The 20,207-nt window shown below is 41.6% G+C and overlaps 1 protein-coding gene across 2 annotated transcripts; it reads left to right on the top strand.

The window, feature by feature from the left end:
* The first annotated feature begins 1,753 nt into the window (after positions 1-1,753).
* Positions 1,754-19,468, top strand: SDAD1 (SDA1 domain containing 1). 2 transcript variants are annotated; one of them, XM_069777393.1, is made up of 22 exons: positions 1,754-1,960; positions 2,088-2,192; positions 2,448-2,546; positions 2,696-2,806; positions 3,578-3,649; positions 3,742-3,842; positions 5,250-5,307; positions 6,244-6,318; positions 7,131-7,232; positions 7,711-7,780; positions 8,552-8,655; positions 9,391-9,448; positions 10,051-10,109; positions 10,490-10,566; positions 11,657-11,754; positions 12,181-12,257; positions 12,653-12,785; positions 14,334-14,431; positions 14,904-15,097; positions 15,619-15,703; positions 16,112-16,273; positions 18,352-19,468. In XM_069777393.1, the coding sequence occupies exons 1-22, from the start codon at positions 1,871-1,873 to the stop codon at positions 18,400-18,402; spliced, it is 2,079 nt and encodes a 692-aa protein (XP_069633494.1). In that variant the 5' UTR covers positions 1,754-1,870; the 3' UTR covers positions 18,403-19,468. The 2 variants fall into 2 exon arrangements, with proteins under 2 accessions (XP_069633494.1, XP_069633578.1); XM_069777477.1 differs by having other exon boundaries at positions 12,181-12,263; positions 12,659-12,785.
* The last annotated feature ends 739 nt before the right edge of the window (positions 19,469-20,207 follow it).

Raw genomic sequence — 20,207 nt, 5'->3', positions numbered from 1 at the left:
GTTTGGTTGAAGACATGTAAATGAAGAATTAATGCTTCACTGTTAGGCCTAAAGCTGTGGTTTCATGTAACTATTCCTAGGGCAAGAAATCAGGTTAACGAGGTGCTGATCTCTTCACCCCACCTTTTCCCCCATATATAACTTGATTGCTTGGCCAGCCTGTGACCATAAATAGAAGTAATTGTTTTTGTAGGAAGACATAGGAATGCAGAGATGATGGTAGGGTGAGGTATTTTTTTAAAAACTAGTTTGTCTGACAAATGACCTGTAAGTTTAAAGTCTAACTTAGGTTTAAAAGAAGCACTGTATTTGTCATGTTATTTCCTGCATGCATCTAGGCGCCTGGTGAAAAGGCAGGGCACCTGCCTCATCAGTCACGAATATGGAGCAAGGTCTATGTTGGAACTACCCATTTTTTTTGGAAAAAGATAAGGTCTCTGGGGTATCTTTTTTCTAGGGAACTTGTATTCCCAGGGAGCAGAGTGTCTCTGCATCTAGAAAGGTTCCAACTTTTGTCCAGCTTTTATAAAAAGTTTTTATAAAAAATTGGTCTGTTTCTCAACAGTGCTGCCTGTGAACGTATTGAGATGATGCAAGTATAGACATTACCTTTGCAACTGCATATATTACATAAGAAGTGTTGAATATGGTATTTGGTTTAGAAAAAAAAAACAACAAAAAACAACTTACAGGCTGGGCTTTGAAAGCTACTGGGGTTTAGCTGGGTTAGAACTGATAAAGCATTAGCAGGACTTTATGTTTTGTCATTAGTTATTCTAGTCAGGGAACTTGTTACAGAGTTGGAGCCCCAAGGCTCCATATCCAATCATTGATATGCTGAATATGACCTGCCAATACCTAGTGTAGGACTTATTTTCTTTGGTTTGATCATTTTAGTGCAACAGTGATGCAAACAGCATAGAGAAGATGCTTTTGGACACCAATTCTAGGCAGGTAAAAGCCCTGCTGAAGGCTTTCTTCATAAACAGGAACTCACTTTTTTTTTTTGTAAGTTCTTTTCTTACTAGTCTTGGGCTCACTTGAAGAGTTCACTTCATCTTCATGTCCCAAAGATCTACTTCGGGCTGCAGGAACCCTGGGCACTCCAGCTGGAAATCGTATTATGAGGGCAAACCTACCCAGGCTGCAGACCTATCCTTTGCCCTGGGCGTGGCACGGGGTGCAGTGAATAGACCAGGCTTCATGGTACTCCTGCATGCTGCTCATGGCTGTGTGAGTCAAAACACTGCGTTGTTTTAAAGTGCTGGAGCGCGGAACCAGTGCTGATGGTGTTCTTTGCTTTGCATGCTTGGGTCTTGGCAGGTTGTCTGTAATGTGTATTTGTGGCACCTGTCATGAGCAACATAACTGTTAAGGACCAGATCCAGTTCCTCAGCAGTGTTGCTGCACCGCTGGCAGCACTTAGTGTTTAAAAGATGACTTTTTCGTACTGAATTAGGATGCGCGATCCAGCTAGGACGAGCGCAGGGTCACTGCACTGGAGTGACTTGATGCAAACGAGAGGGAGAGATCAATTGGAAAACTGCAGAGGAGGCGGCTACGTTCACCAAATTTGACTCCTGTTGTGTTTAACTTTGACGGGGTTGCCCAGAGCCTTTGCAGGGAAGGAGGAAGAGATGCCAGCAAGGAGCAGCTTCTCTGGCCGCTCTCCCTTTGGGATGGCGGGAGGGGAGCCGGCGGGTGAGCCGCTGCCGGCAGACCCCAGGGAGCACCGCGGGGGAGGACGTGCCTCTCGCAGAAGTTTGTCCCTTGGCGGCGCCGGTCGGTCCAAGATGGCGGCGCCCAGCTGGTAGCTCACGTGTTCCGGGCAGGAGAGGCGGCGGTGCTCCGGCTCCGACTCGGGGTCGCCATGTCGGGCCGCCAGGGAAACAAGCTGCCCAGCAACCTGCCCCAGCTCCAGAACCTCATCAAGCGGGACCCCAATTCCTACACCGAAGAGGTACGGAGCGGGGGGGGGGGCCTTCGGGAAGCGGTGATGGGCTGTGCGGGTCCGGGGCGGGGGGGGGCAGGTGTTGCTCGGCAGCCCCCCCCCGCCCCGCTCACCCCCCGTGTGTTGTTGTGCTCAGTTTCTCCAGCAGTACCACCACTACCAGTCCCATGTGGAGATTTTCACCTTCCAGCCGGACAAGCCCAGTAAGGAGCTGGCCGAACTGGTGATGTTCCTGGCGCAGGTAGGCCGCTGTCCTTCTGAAAAATAATTTCGGGGCTGGCTTGCTTCGGCGGCAGGGGCTTTGCCCGGAGCGCGATGGCCGTGGCGAGTTTGCCGCATTGGCCAAGGTTCGTGCAGCGGTTTTGTCCGTTTCCAGGCGTGCGAGGTGTTTGTGTTGGGCATTTGGTACCACTTTTTAAAAAGGGATTCTTTGCCAGGGTCGTGAGGTGACCCCGGGTTTCCGCTAGCGAGTTCAGTTGGGTCTGTCTCTTCCCAGGTCGCGCACTGCTACCCAGAACACATGGCCAGCTTTCCCCAGCAGCTGAAGGAGCTGCTCTCCTACCACCATACCGTCCTGGATGCCGACCTTCGCATGGTAAGGCCGCACCGAAGCACGTTTGGGGCAGACGGTGTCCTTTACGTACGAGATCAGAGCTTACAGTGTGCTTTTCAGTTTTCTAATAAAGATGGAGACGGGAGAGCATGATGAAATTTTGGTTCCAATTCCCTGTTTTTCTCTTACAGACATTCTGTAAGGCTTTGATCTTGTTAAGAAACAAGAATCTAATAAATCCAACGAGTTTGCTGGAGCTCTTCTTTCAACTGCTGCGGTGTCATGATAAGCTTCTACGAAAAGTAAGCTGTGCTTACAAAAACCGGTCTTAATTTCCAGTGGGTTTTGACCAAGTTGCCAGAAGTAATGCAGTGCTGGCAGGCAGCTGTTCTCCTTTCTTGGGTAACAAAAATAAGAGAGTTTAAAGTAGCTCTGCTTTTTCAGCAATTGACAGTGCCAGAGGCAAGACTCGATCTGTGTGTTTGGTTAGTAATGAAGCTTGCTGCTGTAATCAGCTTTACCATGCTGTTGCAGGCTGTAGGCCTGTCCCATGTTTGGAATTGAGCAGCTTGGATGTGTCTGCAGGTAAAAACTACAAACACGTTGCTGTCAGAGCAGGCCTTACTGAATTCTTTGTGAGAACTTCTGAGTAAAATACCTAAAACCAAACCAGCTGCTAGTTAAAGCTGTGTCTGGGTTTTTTTGCCGTAAAAGTGAAAATACTTGCTTTCTGCCACCAGGATTACTGAACTGGCCATCAGAACATGCCTGAAAGAAGCAGGAGTTATATTTTTTTTTAAGCAATACTTCGTGCTCTTCATTTTCCTGCCTTACTGTTCTGTAAATTAAGTATGCTTTTCATAAAAATACATAAGAATAAAGCATACATGAGACTTTACAGGATAACTTCTTGTTGTTTTTCCAACTGTAACTTAAAGGAGAAAATAGTGTTCTCAGTGGTGATCAGTTTGGTCTCATTTTAGTACTTCAGAGACTTTGGGGTAATAGTAACATATCTGCATTGTTCTCCGCATGACTTGCTAGGTTACTCCCTATTATCTCTCTGTTTACAGACTTTGTATACTCACATCGTGTCCGACATCAAGAATGTCAATGCTAAACACAAAAACAATAAAGTAAACACAGTAAGTATTTTAGCTTTTAGATATACTTCAATTTACCCTCTTGATATTGCAAAAGACTTCTAATAAAAAATGTTTCCAAACTTCGTTCTTAGACACTGCAGAACTTCATGTACACTATGTTGAGAGACAGCAATCCCACTGCTGCCAAGATATCTCTGGACGTGATGATTGAACTTTACAGAAGGAATATTTGGTAGGTTTGCCAGGCTCGTACTGATTCCCCCTTTATCGTGGGGCAGCTGTCCTGACATCACTCATTGCATGTGGTGCAAAATGTAATGCTGCGTGGCTGTGACTTAAGTATGTTTATCTTCTTTCTGTTCCAGTGGGGCTGTATGTTGTGGCATGTAATTTAGCTGGGAGGAAATACTGTCTTGAATGAATTTTAGGAGTTATTTAGTTTGAGCCTTTGACATATAAGTTGAAATCGGTATGTAAATTGTATGTATTGCATTCAAAACAGAAGTGGTGTGCAGCTGGCTTTTTTGAGCTTTTGCACATAAAAGTTGCTAATATTGGCATACAGCTTGTTGTGTACAGTGGAAAGAAGAATTTTGGTTTTGTTTTTTTTCTTCTTTTTTAAACTCTAAGTTAATTTTAGAAGACTGATCTAATGGGTGCTTTGAGTTTTGGCTTTTTTTGTGACGCTATAATATAGCTCCTATTTTTGGTAGATAGCCTGAAAAATTGTTGCCTAGGTAAGTCTTGAAAGGAGTAGATGTGCACTGAGTACTGTCAGTTGCTGTCTTGTACCTAACATGTTGCTGAATTCTTCTGTTGTGTTACAAAATGCCAGAGCAGATGTTACCCAGTACTAGATTGCATGAGAAGACAGTAGTCTGTTCACTACAGCTTGCTGCTTGACTGTAAAAACATGTTAAAGACTTTTAAGCGGTTCAGTTTGTAACTCCTTTGCTCTACTTGCTTCTTGCACAGAAATGAACTGTGTAGAGAGATACAAATGCAAAACATGATACCGCTGCTGAGCAGAATGTTTGCTGCTTATGTATCTCCAGAATAGATTAGATTATTACGAGGGAGAGAAAACAGGGAGTGCTGAAAAATTGTGTTGCTGAAAGGTAAAGACTTTTGCAGTTTTACCAAGTAGGCTGTTAAGTACGTGAGACTTGGTACAAAATAAAGTTATTTCCTGCAGCTTTATTTCTTCTAAGTCTTTATTTTTAGAGCATAGTTTATCTCAATTATCCAGTTGATTTCCTAATAAGTTAGGATTCTGCACTGATTTTTTTTTATTTTTATTTTTTTAATCCTGGCAGGGGGTTTATTTTCTTTTTATCAGTGGAAAAAGTGGTAATCTGTCTTCAGTTATTTTACTGGAGATTCTTTTTTCTGTCCCTTCAGTCACAGCATGAACTAGATGGAATGCAAGTGTGTCTGTTTATTTAGATGAAGCTACTGCTATGTTAGAAGAATAAAAGAAAATGACAGAAACTTAACTTCTTTGTTTGCAAATCTACTTGAAGTGTTGAGAGATTTGACTCTAATGAATCTTCCCGATTGTTAGGAGTCACATTTCAAGAGACTTAATTTTCTGAGGATGACTTGAAATTGCCAAACTTAATGTTTTGCTTTGTTCCAGGAATGATGCCAAAACAGTAAATGTCATCACAACTGCCTGCTTTTCCAAAGTGACAAAGGTGAGAACAGAAATCCCTTGATGAAACTGGATTTTTCTTCTGGATACAACTTTTTATTTCGGTACTGTAGTTGCTAGCAGGCTTCACTGACGATTCGTCTTCTGCTTGTTGTATTTTCAAAATGCCATTTGTGTTGTGGGAGGAGGCGGCATTTGGGCCTTATGTGCAGAGCAGCAGAATTGGAAGCTCGTCTTTTAACAAGTGCAGGCTGGTGTGGGGAGGGTACATATACTTCCCACTGCTGCTCAGAAGAGACTGTCACAGTTATCACCTCCTTGTAACCAGCACTGTAAGGCTCTCATTTGTTAAATGTGAAGAGGGCTGCTGTCCTGCCTGGGGCTTGAGTAAATCTTAGGCCTTCTGTCATCTGTGTCAGTTCTGCAGTGCTGGAAGTTTTAAGGACTTGTATTATAGTTTGAGGTAAGTTCTTACATTATGAAGGTCCAAAAGGTGTTCCATTCAATAAAAAAACAACCAACCAAAACTAATAAAAAAACAACCAACCAAAACTAACAAAAAAACCCCACCAACAAACCTGTATAAACTAATACAAGTTTGGAGTTCTGAGCACTGTCTCAGGTGTCGGTTGTGCTGGAGTTCCTGATAATGTTGGCATGGAGCAATTAAATTGAAATTGCTTTGCAGAATGATGGAAAGAGAATTTGCATCTTTATAAACTTGTTCCAGGCATTGTGGAAGCCCAGCTGCTTTTTGATTCTTTGTGTGCCTCTGACTGTTGAGGATGGGCAGCAAATATTGGCTGTGTCTGTAAAACACCTGTGGCTTTTAGTCTGTGATTTTTTTTGCTTTCTGTTCATATCCATGCCTATTAAAAAATTGGGAGAGTCTTCGCATGACCTACGATGTGGATGTATGGCTGTTGTAAATACTCTTGTCAGTTTGTCCTCTCCTACATAAACTTACTTGGCTTTTCAGGTATTAGTTGCTAGTTTGAAGTTCTTTCTTGGGAGAGATGAAGATGAGAAACAAGACAGCGACTCAGAATCTGAGGTGGGTGTTGTGATTAAATCTTTTCCTGTCCGTTCTTCAAACTCTTAATAGGTCTGTCATCCTAGTGACCCTGGCTCCGCCATCTGTCTGCTTCTGTGTTACTTAGTTTTCCATCTTTTTTCTTCTAGATGTTTCTGCGCTGCACAAAAAAGTTTAGTGTTTTTGACAGCTGACCTCAACTGATAGCAGAATGCCTTTGCTGTCTGTCTAAAGACTAATGCTAAGAGCTCCTTTGCTTTCCTCTTCTCCTTGTGAAGGATACAATTCACTTTGAAGACCTAAGCAGGGGCTGGTCAGTCTGGCTCGTGAAGACGTGAATTGCTAGATGTGTATTGTAGAGTTGTGGGAAGAGGCTTTCACCTGGTGTATTGGAAGCTGGTTTAATTTTTTAGCCGTCCGTTTTGTCTTCAGTTTTCCCTTTTGTGCTCCACTTCCCCTTTGTGTACAAATGAATGTAACTCAGTTACTTTGAGAAGGCTGATAACCTAGCAGGATTTCAGTCTAGAACCTCCTAATATAGGATATCAATATTTGTCTGTGACTGAACAATACTCTCTAATTAACCAGCTGTAAAAACTACTGTGTTGATATGCTGTTAAGTGTTTGTGATCTCTATTGCATGTAGGTGTGTGGCTACTTTTATGGAATTGGTATTTTAAATGCTAGTATTTTTGTATGATGAAATTTAGGAAGAGGGAGAGTTTTCAAATATAGTGCATAATCCTGAAAAACATTGATACTTTTTGTTTCTCTGATTCCCATTTGAAGCCTGATGTCACCTGAGTCTTGTTTTCCTTGCATTCTTTCTCAAGGACGATGTTCCCACAGCCAGAGATCTGATGATGCGGTATGCAACTAACAAGAAAACCACCAAGCGCAAGAAGAAACTGGAAAAAGCAATGAAGGTCCTCAAGGTGAGGAGGGTGGCGCCTGACTTGCCACCGTTTTAGCTTAATCCTTCAAGTGCAGAAATCTTGTTGTTGCCCCTGTTGACTTAGCTACGTTTTGTCATCCCGTCTAGGTAAAGGTCCTCAAGTGTTCTAGTGTCCGTTGGCCAGGCATATGCCATGTTTGCTTGGAAGAGAGCTGTTCTGAAACAGACTTAATCTAGGTTGTGGATTAGTTCTGCTCTGGGTACCCTTTGTGTGGTCCCCTGCTTTAAAGTATGTGGTGTCTTGATAAATAGCTTTTTAATGCAGCTCCTGTTGCCTCTTAAGTCAGCTGGCAGAAAACCCTACGCCGTTGAAAAGAGTGATAGTTTACTTGTTAAATCTAAGTGCCTCTTTTTGAAGAGAAGAATAGCAAATAGTGGCTTTTAACAGCAGCCTGAAACTGAAGCACTTGCAGCTTTTCAATGGAAAGAAAAACTTTCTTACTCTCTTTGCCATGCAGAAACAGAAGAAGAAGAGCAAACCAGAGGTGTTCAACTTTTCTGCTATTCACTTGATTCATGATCCCCAAGGTAAGCATGCATTGTATTTTGTCTTTTTTCAAGTTATGTGTTAATCCCAGACACTGAAGCTTAGATGCAACTCTGCAAGGAGAATGGAAGTGACAAGTAGATACAAACGTGACAATGTGATACTTGCAGTGTGCTTTATCCTAGAGTTTGATAGCACTTCAGAAAAGTGAGATCAGTCCTGTTGTGCTTGCTGTAGTGGAACATACATAGATCGTCAGACAAGGAAGGAGCAATATTACATCATCTGCTTCAGGTTGCTACAGATAGGATGTGGCTCTCTACCTCTCTCTTGTATGTGTGCAGGCCATAATTTGGTGAATGGGGATTAGTTTATCTACTATAGCTTCTTTTGCTTACTCCCTTCAAACATGTATTTCTGTTACTAGTCTGATGTCTGATGTTTGTCTAATATCATGCAACTTGGTCTTAGTCTGATCTAGTGAACCTCTGGGGATTTTGTTTTTCAGATCAGCCCAAAATGTATCTAAAATCTAGCTTTAAATACTGACCCTGTGCTTATGATGTTGTGGATCTTCTGCGTGTTTTCCCCTCTGCTGAACCTGTGCACAGCTTTAGACCTTCTAGGCTTGTAAGAAGAAAAATAACCCATTGAGAGAAGTGCTCTGGCCACCTTGAATTTCTTCTATGCAGGGGCACTGGGGCTTAAAAGAAAAAACCAAATCAAACTAACTGCCTTTTTTAAAATAATGCTAGCTAAGTTCTGCATTATGCTCTTTAAGTCTACCACAAATCTGTTATTGTGTCTTGTAGACTTTGCAGAGAAACTGCTGAAGCAGCTGGAGAACTGTAAGGAGCGATTTGAAGTGAAGATGATGCTCATGGACCTAATATCTAGGCTAGTTGGAATACATGAGGTACATATTCCGGTAATTTTCTAATGGTCTGATGGTAGCAAGCCTCGTTTGGGTGGTGGCATGCTCTGGCCTTGTGCCTCTGGAAGATGAGGTTTAATTTTCCTCTATGCTGAAAAGTGCAGATGTATGGTCACGTAGTTGCCAGTGGGTGTCATGGCATGGCACAGTGGCATAGACTTGTGCGGTACTAAGGGAGCTCTGCTAGAGAAAACTGTTGGTCTGGAATAGCTGAGCTGTCTCTGACAGATAGAGGAGAACATGTGTTTTTCAAGACCTGTGTGCTCCTGGGAGGTTCTTCAAAGGAGAAAGGCTTTTCAAAGGAGTCCAGCAATCGCTGATCAACAGCACTTTCTGAGCTACAGCCACAGTGTGATCAAAATTACTGGAGTCTATTTCTGTTTTGGGAGATAAGATTGTGTCCCCAAGGCAAAGGGAAGCAGCACATTGTAGGATGATGCAGCAGAGTGCCCTAATTTGAATTCTGTGCAGTCTGACAAGAACCACTCTGGATTTCATGGAGTTTGGGATTGAGCCTTTTATATCCTTTGTACAAATCATTTCCTCATCTCCATGTATATCAAACTCAAGGCAGGAGAATGCGTCATGCAGTAAAGTCCAAGGCATTTGGAGAGCACGCTGTATAGAATCGTTGATGGTTTTACAGCGTATCTGCATATGAAGGTGATCTCAAGTTAAAAGACAAGAAGCTAATCTGTTACAACTTCTTTCTTGCAGCTTTTTCTTTTTAATTACTACCCCTTCATTCAGAGATTCCTACAGCCCCATCAGAGAGGTAAGTAGCTACTAGTAGGTAACACTGCTGGTCCGTTGTGTCACACGTACAGTCAGTTCTTCGAAGTGGTGCTGTAAATAAGTAAGTAGCAGTAGCTTAGCAGGTAGTAGGAAATGAGTAGTCCAGAGAGTGTGGATGAAGGAGGTAAAAGGCCCTGACTTACAGAAGTGTAAAGCCCTTTCGACTTTTATGGAAGCTGTGCACGCTCAGTGCTCCTTAGCTGAGCATTTGAGGAACTCTAGCAATGGAATAAGCAAATGTCCTGAGCCCCTAGTTCTTCGCAAATCCTGACTAGTTGAGCAAAGCATGACTCCCTTTTGCTGCTTTGTTTTACTGGTGTTTCACTTTAGTTCTAGAGCATTTCTTTTTGTCTTAGCTGGCTGTTAAGGGCCTGCACTGCTGCTGGGGTGGAGACCAGATGAGTTCCTCATACTTGGTGGGAGAGGAGAAATAGTTGTCCCAAATAACCTCAGACTGAAATGGTTTTGAGACTTAGACTGAGCAGCTTGTTGAGTTAGCTGTCTTGGTGGATGTGTTTATTGGCTAGAGTAAGCTGCAGCAATACACTTTGGCATCTTCTTCCCACTCTTCTTTTCTTCCAGAAGTGACAAAGATTCTTCTGTTTGCTGCACAGGCTTCACATCAGCTGGTACCACCTGAGGTCAGTACCCACCTGTATCTGGTGATGTTAAAAACGGACAGCAAGCCGGCATGGAAATACAACCGAGTGCTTTCATGGGGAGGTGGAAAAGGGAATCTGGTCAAACCCTTTGTCTTTATAAGCTTATGGTAATTTTGGCTACTTCTGCAACTTGCAAGGGATTGTTTTGTATAAAGGGTATGAAAAAAACCCAACTATGTCTGATGCCTTAATTTCTGCAAGAGAATTTGTGTCTAGAAAATATTTGCAGGCTATAGTGACAAGTCCTGAGCTCTGTCTTTCTGTGAAAAGCGCTCTGTTGTCTGTTAATAATGTGTAATCATTTTTACCATTTTATTAAGTATGCATTAAGTTTATATAACCTTTTTTCTTATTTTCAGATAATCCAGTCAGTGTTAATGACCATTGCCAACAACTTTGTCACTGACAAGAATTCTGGGGAGGTCATGACCGTGGGGTGGGTAAAGAATCTTACAAAAACTGCAAAACTCTTTCACTGTGGACAAATATTTTGCTTTTTTAAACCACCTGCAGCTTAGTCCTGTCATTCATACTACCCTTTCAAGAGCCTGCTTGAATAAAAACAAGTTAGGACAGTATCTCAGCATAAACTTTCCTTATTTTTGGTAGTGTTTTAAATTCCCTGGAATGATGGGTTTCTGTGCTCAGTGCTGTGACTTAACTTTTCTGGATTTCGTGATGGTGTGGGCTTTTCTGCTTTCTAGTTTGGCCTTGTATTTTTCAGCCTTCCTGGTTATTGTTATTTCTACTTTGAGGGCAGACCTCTTGGCTACGAATGAATATATTTGTATATACTCAGTGAGTGGCTAGCAGCATAGTTCAGGACTCTTAACTTAAATGTTTTGTGGATGAAGTTTCACTACTGACAACAAATTTAAATGTTGCTTTTAGTGACTGCAATGTACTTTCTTTGACTAGTCAGGAGAGGTATGTGTGAAAGCTCTAATGTAAGTGCAGTAGAGAATGATCAGTAAATGTAGGAGAGAGCTGAACTGTCTTTGAAGCAGTCAACAGGGGCAGACTATTGTGTGTAGTAGACACACTGTGAATATTTTGTGAGCTATTCCTTTTCCTCTTGGCATGGTTTTAATACAAGTATTTAGCATACTAAGTGTGTGCATGAAGATGGTTTAAAAGGGAACTTGTGTGAGCCCACTGACTTCTGTTATCCTGTCCCTAGCCTGCGCATTGTTGCCTCCAGAACTGTTTCTTGATATTTTTTAAATTTTTTTTTTTCTTGGCCTGGTGATTGACTTCTTTTCCTGTCTGCCTGGACCCAGACTTCAGTTGCAGACTCCTGAGGCCTAGGATCAGACAAAGTAATGGCTGGGGAGTAGAATATGGGCCAAAGATTTTGGAGGGTTTTGGAGAACCATGGCACGGAGAGCTCCTTGTGATGTTCTCCTCTGTTACATTAAATGTTGTATAAGGTTCTTCAAATTCTAGATCATTAAGTCTATTACTGGGCCAGTGGGAGTGCCTCTCAACTGTGGTGTTCAGAATATAATTCACTTCCAATTTTTTAGAATCAATGCAATAAAAGAAATCACTGCTAGATGTCCATTAGCCATGACTGAAGATCTGCTCCAAGACCTCGTTCAGTACAAGAATCATAAAAATAAAAGTAAGTGTATTACATGAATATGGCTTTTAAATCTTTATTCTCCTCTATCATCTGGTCCTCCATTGTTACAGCCTTCACAATAGTGATGTCTTAATTGTTTTTTATGTGAGCTGAGAGGTATCATTTTCAATATGTGTGTTGCATTTCTCTGTATTTGGGGTGTATATACATAGGAGACAAAACAGTCAAGGGTAGTTAGGGCAGGGGAACTAATTGACAAAACTGAAAAAGGGAAACTGTTTGCTAATAAAGATTTAGCCCTAAGGAAGAGCTGGATCCTGCATTGGAGAAACCGGGGGGAGCTATAACTTCAGAAAAAGGCATGAGCAGGCTGTAAATACTGACTATCTGAGTGGGCTTTCATTTTGCTCAGAATTATGCTTTTCTGTACTTAGTCCTGACTCTCCTTTTTATTTTTCTGGGTAGATGTGATGATGGCTGCAAGAACTTTGATACACCTTTTCCGTTCTCTGAATCCAGAGATGCTGCAGAAGAAATTCAGGGCAAGTGTTATTTCATGTGCATTGCATTCACCATAAACATAGGCTCATGTGCTCAAAAATGATGAGAACTGGTCTTGTAGCCTCTTGAGAATGAGGTGGAATCACACCTGCCTTCTTCCTCTGCCTGCTCCCTTGCTGCCTTTTGATGTGGTGCGCTCTGATTTCAAGATTTTCTTAGTTCAAATTTATCAAACTCATTGACAGAAGGCTCATGCTACAGAACCTTGCCTATATTTCTAGAGCTTGTTCAACTTTTTAGTAATTCAAGATTTCTTCTTATTTTATCAGGCAGAATTTATCTTTCCCACCCGCACTCTCCTCTCCCCAAAATTTTTTCATGGATTTGTGGACATTTAAATAGCAGCCTGCTTAACGTGTATTTTGTTAACTTACAGGGTAAGCCTACTGAGGCCTCGTCGGAAGCCAGAATTCATGAATATGGAGAACTGGATGCCAAAGATTACATTCCAGGAGCAGAAGTATTGGATGTTGAGAGTCAAAAGGAAAAGGGAGGAACCCAAGAGGAAGGTTGGCCTTTTTTTTTCTTTTTTTTTATTTTACCACTTCTATTTTGAGCATCATAGTCACTAAGATTTTAATTTGACATTAAACTTGCTGTTTGCACATTTCATTTGCTGCTGTCACGTGCTGCATGGCTTGCACATGTCTGTATTTGTCCATTAAGAAGCACTGATACTATCTCTGAGTAAGTGCAATTTATCTAGTGAAGTTTGTTACTGTATGTTGCTTTGTATGATAGACACTGAGGGATGAAAAAGCAGAAGGACAGACATTGTACGGCTATGAAACTTTATGTGTTCGGATATTACTAAAGAAAAGTTTTTGTTGTGTATTATAAAACACTGAAATAGTACTTTGAAATAGTATTTGGCTTCTGTAATTCACTTCCTGTGTAAATGCTCCACACAACCTGGAACTCCTGCCTGAATCAGGAAAAATAAGATGGGGAGGGACTTGAAAATCAAGCCAGAAGAGTTTGGCAAATCAAGCCTGAGGGCATTGGAGGTATAGCAGTGGAGGAGTTCATTCCTCCAGCACAGCGTCATGTTTTTTATGCATGTGAATGCAGCGATTAGTATAACAATCTGCTTTGGCTTTTGAAGCTGATAACTTTAGTACATGAGTCAGTTCGAACAACGGTGAAGAGCAGCAATGCATATATGGTAGAGAGTAACTTAGCTATAAATTGCATTGCATTGCTTCCCTCCTTGGCTTAGATGGCAGGGAGTGGGGAACACCATTACTGAACAGTGTAACAAGGATTACCACCTGTATTCAGCGACTGTCCCAAATGCACTTTGTTTTGAGGATCTTTAACTTCAGATGAGAGTTAAACTTTGCAAAGCGTAGCATTATGGTACAGCTGGCTGAGACACTGACTTGTTGCAAACTGCTTTGGGTATTTTCTGTGCTTGGCTTGGTTTGGAGTGAATGAGGTGTACATAAATGCATTTCCTGTAAAGGCTCAGGTCACTGTTGTTCCAGGTTTGTTGAAAGCTCATAATAAGTAAATGTATTAAGGTGGCTGCAGCTCACTGTAATGACAAAATACACCAGCTGTTTTCAGCGGTCTGTTGGAGGGGGATGTGCGTGTGTTTTCCAGGACCTCACACTGCCATATGCAGTTATCACTACAAAAATTGGTGTCTGTAACTGAATGTGCATGTGATGTGGGCATACTAAAAAATCCAAGCTGAGTTTTTTTGCACAGCTCTGAATCAGTTGTAAGCCAGACGGAATGTGGTAGTTGAACTTGCCAGTGGGAAAGCATGGGAGCTGCTGGTCTGTTCAACTGTGGATGTCTTCTAAAAATCATTACAAATAGTCATCAGATGTATGAAGTATCTTATGTCTTTGTAATGTCTATGTAGTTCTAAGGCTGGGATACCGAGACCCTACAGCTTGCCTGTTTGGTAAGCATGTCCCCGGCATAAATGCAGTTAGATAGGTAATGAAAGGCAGTGAGAGCTTGTAATCCAATCTTAAATTATTTAAAACTGAAGCACTTAAGCTGAATCTGTATTAACAGCTCTGTGCATTTCTTCCCCTGAGCAGATGGATGGGAAAGTGCTAGTCTGAGTGAGGAAGAAGATAATGAAGATGGAGAATGGATTGATGTGCATCACTCCTCAGATGAGGAGCAGCAAGAAGTAGTGAGTTCCAAGTGTCTTCTACCCCAAATACAAATCTGTTTTGTTAACAGCAGACCAGATTCTCTTGCTCTGTACCTTCATGCGTCTGCTCATAAATTAACTATACAGGGCTGAGCGGCAAATTGACCAGAATCAATGAGGTTGAAGTACTACTTGTGCTGAAATATGTGTGGTGTTAGGGTGAGGAGCAGAGATGGGGGATTTCTGGCCCAGTGCTAAATTCCTTCAAAGGAATTCCTTCAAAATAAATGTTGTTTACAGGAGTGCTTTTATTCACTCTGAAATACGGAGTAGATGTGCTTCTTTATTCTCATACTACATGTTAGATATAAGACTATGAAAATCCAAACAGCTGGTTGTAGCATTTCCCAACAATATTGCCCCTATGTTGGTATTTGGGAGGTCATGGATTGCAGCATAGAAGTGGTTTGCAAAGCTCTAGATGATTCTTCTTTTGTACTTTCTTCAAAAGGCAGAGAAGGTGAAAAGCATGCCCATAGAGGAACGAAAAGCCAAAGCTGCAGCGGTCAGTACAAGCAGGCTGCTAACTCAAGAAGACTTCCACAAAATACGTCTTGCCCAGCTTTCCAAAGAACTTAATTCTGCACCTGGCAAAGCTGCAAAGAGGAAAAATATTGAAATAGATGATGATGAGGAGGAGGGCAGGTAGGATATGGACTATTAATGCGTGCTTTCTCTTCCCTATAATTTGTTGATACAGCTTTTAATGGCAGCAGGGCACAGAGCTCTATTGTTGTTCAGTGTCCTCTGGTGACAGGTGGCAAACAGCCACACAGCCTAGAATGGATCCTGGCCCAGGGGATTTGTTTATACCTGGGAGAAAAGACAAGAGGGGACAATGGAAACTGAGACTGTTTTGCTTGTTCAGACCAATAGGCATGTGGGGTTTATTTGTAGCAGTAGTTGCATGGTTATATCTCCAGAGTTCCTTAAACTTTGTGGATAAAGCAGGACTTGAAAAGCAGTATTGAGAGACTTTTGTAAGGGTTGTCCCAAGCATGAGGATTAGCCTGAGAGAGAGAACAAGAAGCGCTTGTGTGAAAGTTTATAGGAAGACAATGGTGTAAGAGATGGGTGAGAGACAACGGGTCAAGAGGGCATATTGTTTTTCTTGCCAGATGAAGTTTTGTGTATGATGGCCTTTTGTTGGATTTTTGTGTGTGTAGGGGAGAGTTGCTTTCACTCAGAGATATTGAACATCTGCATAAGAAGCCTAAATCAGACAAGGAGACCAGGCTGGCAACTGCAATGGTGAGGAATGGGGCTATTTCATATGCTCTGTTTTTCTAGATTTGGGTTTGGGGTTTTTTTGTCTCCTGCAGAAGGAGGTGGTGGTGGGGTTGCATCTGTAAGATGGATGCCAGGCTACCATCTGTGTTTTGAGAAATGTTTTGTATAGTTTTTTGCTGTTGCATCTTGGCTGTAACAAATAAACAGCCTCTTGCTGGTCACAGGTGATGATGAAAATGGACACACCCAGTTTTCACTGTGACTTAAGAAATACAGCCAGCATGGAAGAATGCATGTAACATACATAGAAAGTCATCCTGAACCTGGATTTATTGTTACTGCCACAGAATCTGTCACCTTCAGCAGCTGATGTTAACCGTAGGGAAAGGAAAATGATGCCCTATTGTTATATTACATTGTCTCTTCTAGGCTGGAAAAACAGACAGAAAAGAATTTGTGAAAAAGAAAACAAGAATTAACCCATTTGCCAGCTCTTCCAACAAAGAAAAGAAAAAGCACAAGAACTTCATGATGATGAGATATAGCCATAGTGTCCGGACAAAAAATAAGCGTTCTTTCAGGGAAAAACAGGTAATATTTAATGTTGAAAATAGATGGGGCAGTCTGAGCAGTAGAGATATAATGCAGGTGAAGTGCTGTCTATCCTGTGCCCCAAGTTGTTGCTGTTCACTTTGATGATTTAGTGGCTGGAAAGGACTGTGGGCTAGGTGGCTTCCCTTGAATCCTACCCCAGAGGAGGTATATCAGAGATCGTGGTGGTGAAGAATACTTTTGTTGGTCTCCTTAATATGCATCAAGGACCAAGCCCTGTTGCAAAGTCATGTGTAGGTTAGGAAGGCAATGATTATGTGGTTTGTTTTCCTTTATATAAATTAAAGATCATATTAGGTTTCTGCCTATAATCCTGTGATAGAAGAAGTGTTTCCTTGACATGGAGGAGCTGTTTTTCATGACAAGCTCTTAGTGTGTTTCTTCACTCTCCATATTCCTTCTTTGACCTTTCTCCTGTTACTGTCATATTATGGACTTGTCTGTCCTGCCCTTGATGTCACCTAATAGCTTGTCACAAATGTACTTAAAGCACAGACATAAATGCTATTTATTACCTATTTGAAACTGTTTAGGGAAAAAAAAAAATTGCTTCAGTTTAGCCTGTGACAGTAGTTTCACAATACGCTGCTCTCAGCGGTGAAGCCCCTGCCTTCTGCGCTTCCTCAGCTATAAGCTTGGCCACAGCCCTCATGAAAGGGTATACAAGCTACAAACATGTATTTGGCAGTCCAGTTACTGTGTGTTCCTGCAGGCAGCTGTGCCAAGGGTAGCTGAAGGGATATCTAAAAGGCAAGGCAGAAGATTCAGGGCACGACTTGGTTCCTGAAGGCGTTGGGCAGGGAGCCCATGTGGCTCCCCCAGGTGACTGGGGTTAGATGAGCTGGCAAGAATGGAGTGTGGACAGGGAGCCCCCCTGCTCCTGTGATAAACCTCAGCTGGGGATAATCACTGAGCTGTGTGTGGCAGCTGTTGCCAGAGCATTGGTGTAGGCATATTGCCTTGCTTTGCTGTATTTCACCTTGGCAGGGTAGGTCTGTGCTAACAACAAAAATCTGCCTTAAAACCCTTTTATCTAACCTAGCAGATGGCCAGTCTAGGGCTTTACAGGGTGTTATAAAGTTGAATCCCTCTGAACATGTTCCAAGAAAAACTTTTAGAATAATGCAATTATGTAGGGGTCTTGTTTTTGTGTGGTGTAAATTTTTGTGTTTTCTTGCTAGGCTCTGTCTTGTGCTAGAGTGCACTCGCATGCTTCTTCTACAAACCCTCCCTTGTGAGTTGCTTCCAGGATCATATCATTAGTATAATGTATATTTGTCTGTGATTTGTTGCCTTAAAAGCAGCAAGACTGAAACTGTTTATAGATTCAATAGAGAGAACATGTCTTAAGTGTTTCTGTTAAATAGGAAGACTTGGACTTAACATTTTCTGTAGTCTTTTTACTTGCTATCATTCTGCCTCACACCAAATAAGGCTGACCACATCAACCCAGCTCTCAAGACACACAAAAAATGTTGCAAACAAACAATCCAGGCACTTCTAGGAAACTGCTGTTTACAATGATTCTTATATTTGCCTCACTTTTTAGAAAAAGCTGTCTTGAATGGTTTCAGTCTTTATTCCCGATTAATGTTTCAACTCTAAATGTACCAGCTAAAAAGTGAAAGAAGAATTTTTTTCATATGTTTTTCACTAAAGTTATGCCACAGCATCAGTTCTGTTGACCATCATTTGGAAATAACTGGTAAAAGTGGGTTGGAGTACTGTAGTTGGAGGATACTCTGTTCTGCTGCCCTCTTTGGTGGTGGAATAAAATGGACTTGTCTATAGTCCAGAACTAGATCCCCTTACCAACTAAAACATGTCTGAAATAAACAACAAAATCTCTTTAGAGTGATTTGGCACTTGTAAAAATTCCAGCATCCCTTCTTCCCCCCTTGAAAAGAAGCTCTGTAATACTCTTTCAAATAATGCCATTTAATCCTATGTACCTCAAAGCTGGACTGAAGAAATTGAAGGGGGTTGTTAATGTGATAATGTTGTTGTCTCTTTAATATTCTTCTTACCTGAATACTGCACTCTTCTTTCGTACTTAGCTGGCTCTTCGAGATGCACTTCTGAAAAAGAGAAGACGGCTGCTGAAATAACGAAACAGTAATGGAGAGAAATGATCACCTTTGAAGAAATAGCCCTAGAAATGCTTATTTCCACCCACCACTATCCTGAAGGAAAACAGGGACTGAAATGCCTTATGGATTTATCTCTATTCTGTTCAGAATTACACATTGAACACTTCCAAGCTGTTGGATATTGCATCTATAGGACAGACAGAAGACACCTTAATCCTTGTAGGATTTTGATTTTTTTATTTTTCTTAAACATTCTAGGGTAGCAGGCAATTATCTTTTCTTGAGTATAACTTACAGCTGGTTTTGTATGTGTAAGTTATAAAACATAAAACCTTATTGTAAAAATATTTTACTTGAAGCAATTCCAGAATAGGTAATTGGAAAGAAAAAGAATATTCCGGCTCAGTCTATAAAGTATGTGTATATAACATCTGTGCCTGTCTTATGGATGTGTTTTTACAGACTGAGTAAGCCATTTCCTAAGTGGCTGTTTTCTACCTGTTTAATAATGATAAAACCAAATCCTTGTAATACAGGTAAGTTCAAGTGAACAGTTATGGGGAAGAACAGTTTCATTATAATTTATGAAGAAAAGAATAAAATTAATATATGGGAGATGGTTTTCATCTTGCAATTTAAATAGAAAGGTAGTATCGCATGCAGGAGAACTAAGGAATCTTTTCTATATCAGTGTGTCTTGTGGTAGGACTTGCTGGTGTCTGGTTTGTGAAGTATATATGAGAATAACATGCATCTGTGGCTTCCTTACTTCAAAGGCTGAACTTTTGCATCAGCCTTGACCTCTGCTGGGCCCATTAATGGGTTCTTTGTTCCTTACCCAGCCATCTGTTTTAATGGAAACATGGAGGAGCTGTTCATAATCACCCTTTGTCAAATTTTGTTTGAAAGGGATTTTCTTGTGGGGCAGAAACAGGTGCCACACGCACAGTACAATGGAAAAGCTGTTGGTGGGGTGTTTTTTCCTTTCTTCTTAGGAAACCAGCTTAATGTTTATATTCTACATGGGAATTCACTCAGCTTAGGTATGTTTGTTATGTTGAATACACAATTGTATTCACTTTAATTATGATTATTTTTCTTGTTTGTGGGGGTGTTCTTTGTTTGTTTTGTTGTCATATCTTGCTTCCTAAAGCAAAAAAAGCATATAGAGGCTTCAGGCACATAGGAGATGAGAACAAAGTAGAAGCTTTCTACACCTTTGAATGTTAAATTCAAATTTAGCGCTTCCTAGAGGGAGGGGCAGGGATTGCTACTTGGGAACTATAGCAATGAACTGGCCTCGGGGAAGATGTGTAGCTGAGAGTTGGAGAGGTGAATGGATGCAGAGTGTGGGGATGGAGTGTGGAGCACGGTTGCAGTGACTATAGTAAGGAGGAGATGGGGATTACAAAACATGCTTATATAAAACCCCCTTTCCCCATTTCCTTTTTTTCCCTGAACAACTGTGCCCAGTTTCCTTTTTATGTGCATGTGTCCCAAAACTAAGGACTTCTGAGGCTGAAAGGGAGAGGCAATTATTTTTTTTTATCCTCTGAGTTTAGAACGAGTGTATTGTCTCCTGTTGTCCCTTTTCCCTCTGGTTTCCAGGCTTGCGGTGGGGTCCAGCAAGCAGTGAGCTATACCCAGCTGCTGCCAAGTGTGTGGCTGTCTCCTCTCCCCTACTTTTAAAAATGAGAGTGTTGGACTGCCTGTTCTCGACGATTTGACAAACAGAAGCACCGGGGAAACGAAACATAGGCGTTCACCGCTGGTTTAAACCTCTTTGGTTGCGTTTTCATCGCGCTCTGCCATCACGTCCTACG

Source organism: Haliaeetus albicilla, chromosome 1, assembly GCF_947461875.1.
Source record: "Haliaeetus albicilla chromosome 1, bHalAlb1.1, whole genome shotgun sequence".
In the NCBI taxonomy this organism is placed as follows: domain Eukaryota; kingdom Metazoa; phylum Chordata; class Aves; order Accipitriformes; family Accipitridae; genus Haliaeetus; species Haliaeetus albicilla.
Note: the sequence above shows the minus strand (reverse complement) of the source record. Positions and strands in the feature narration are given on the sequence as shown.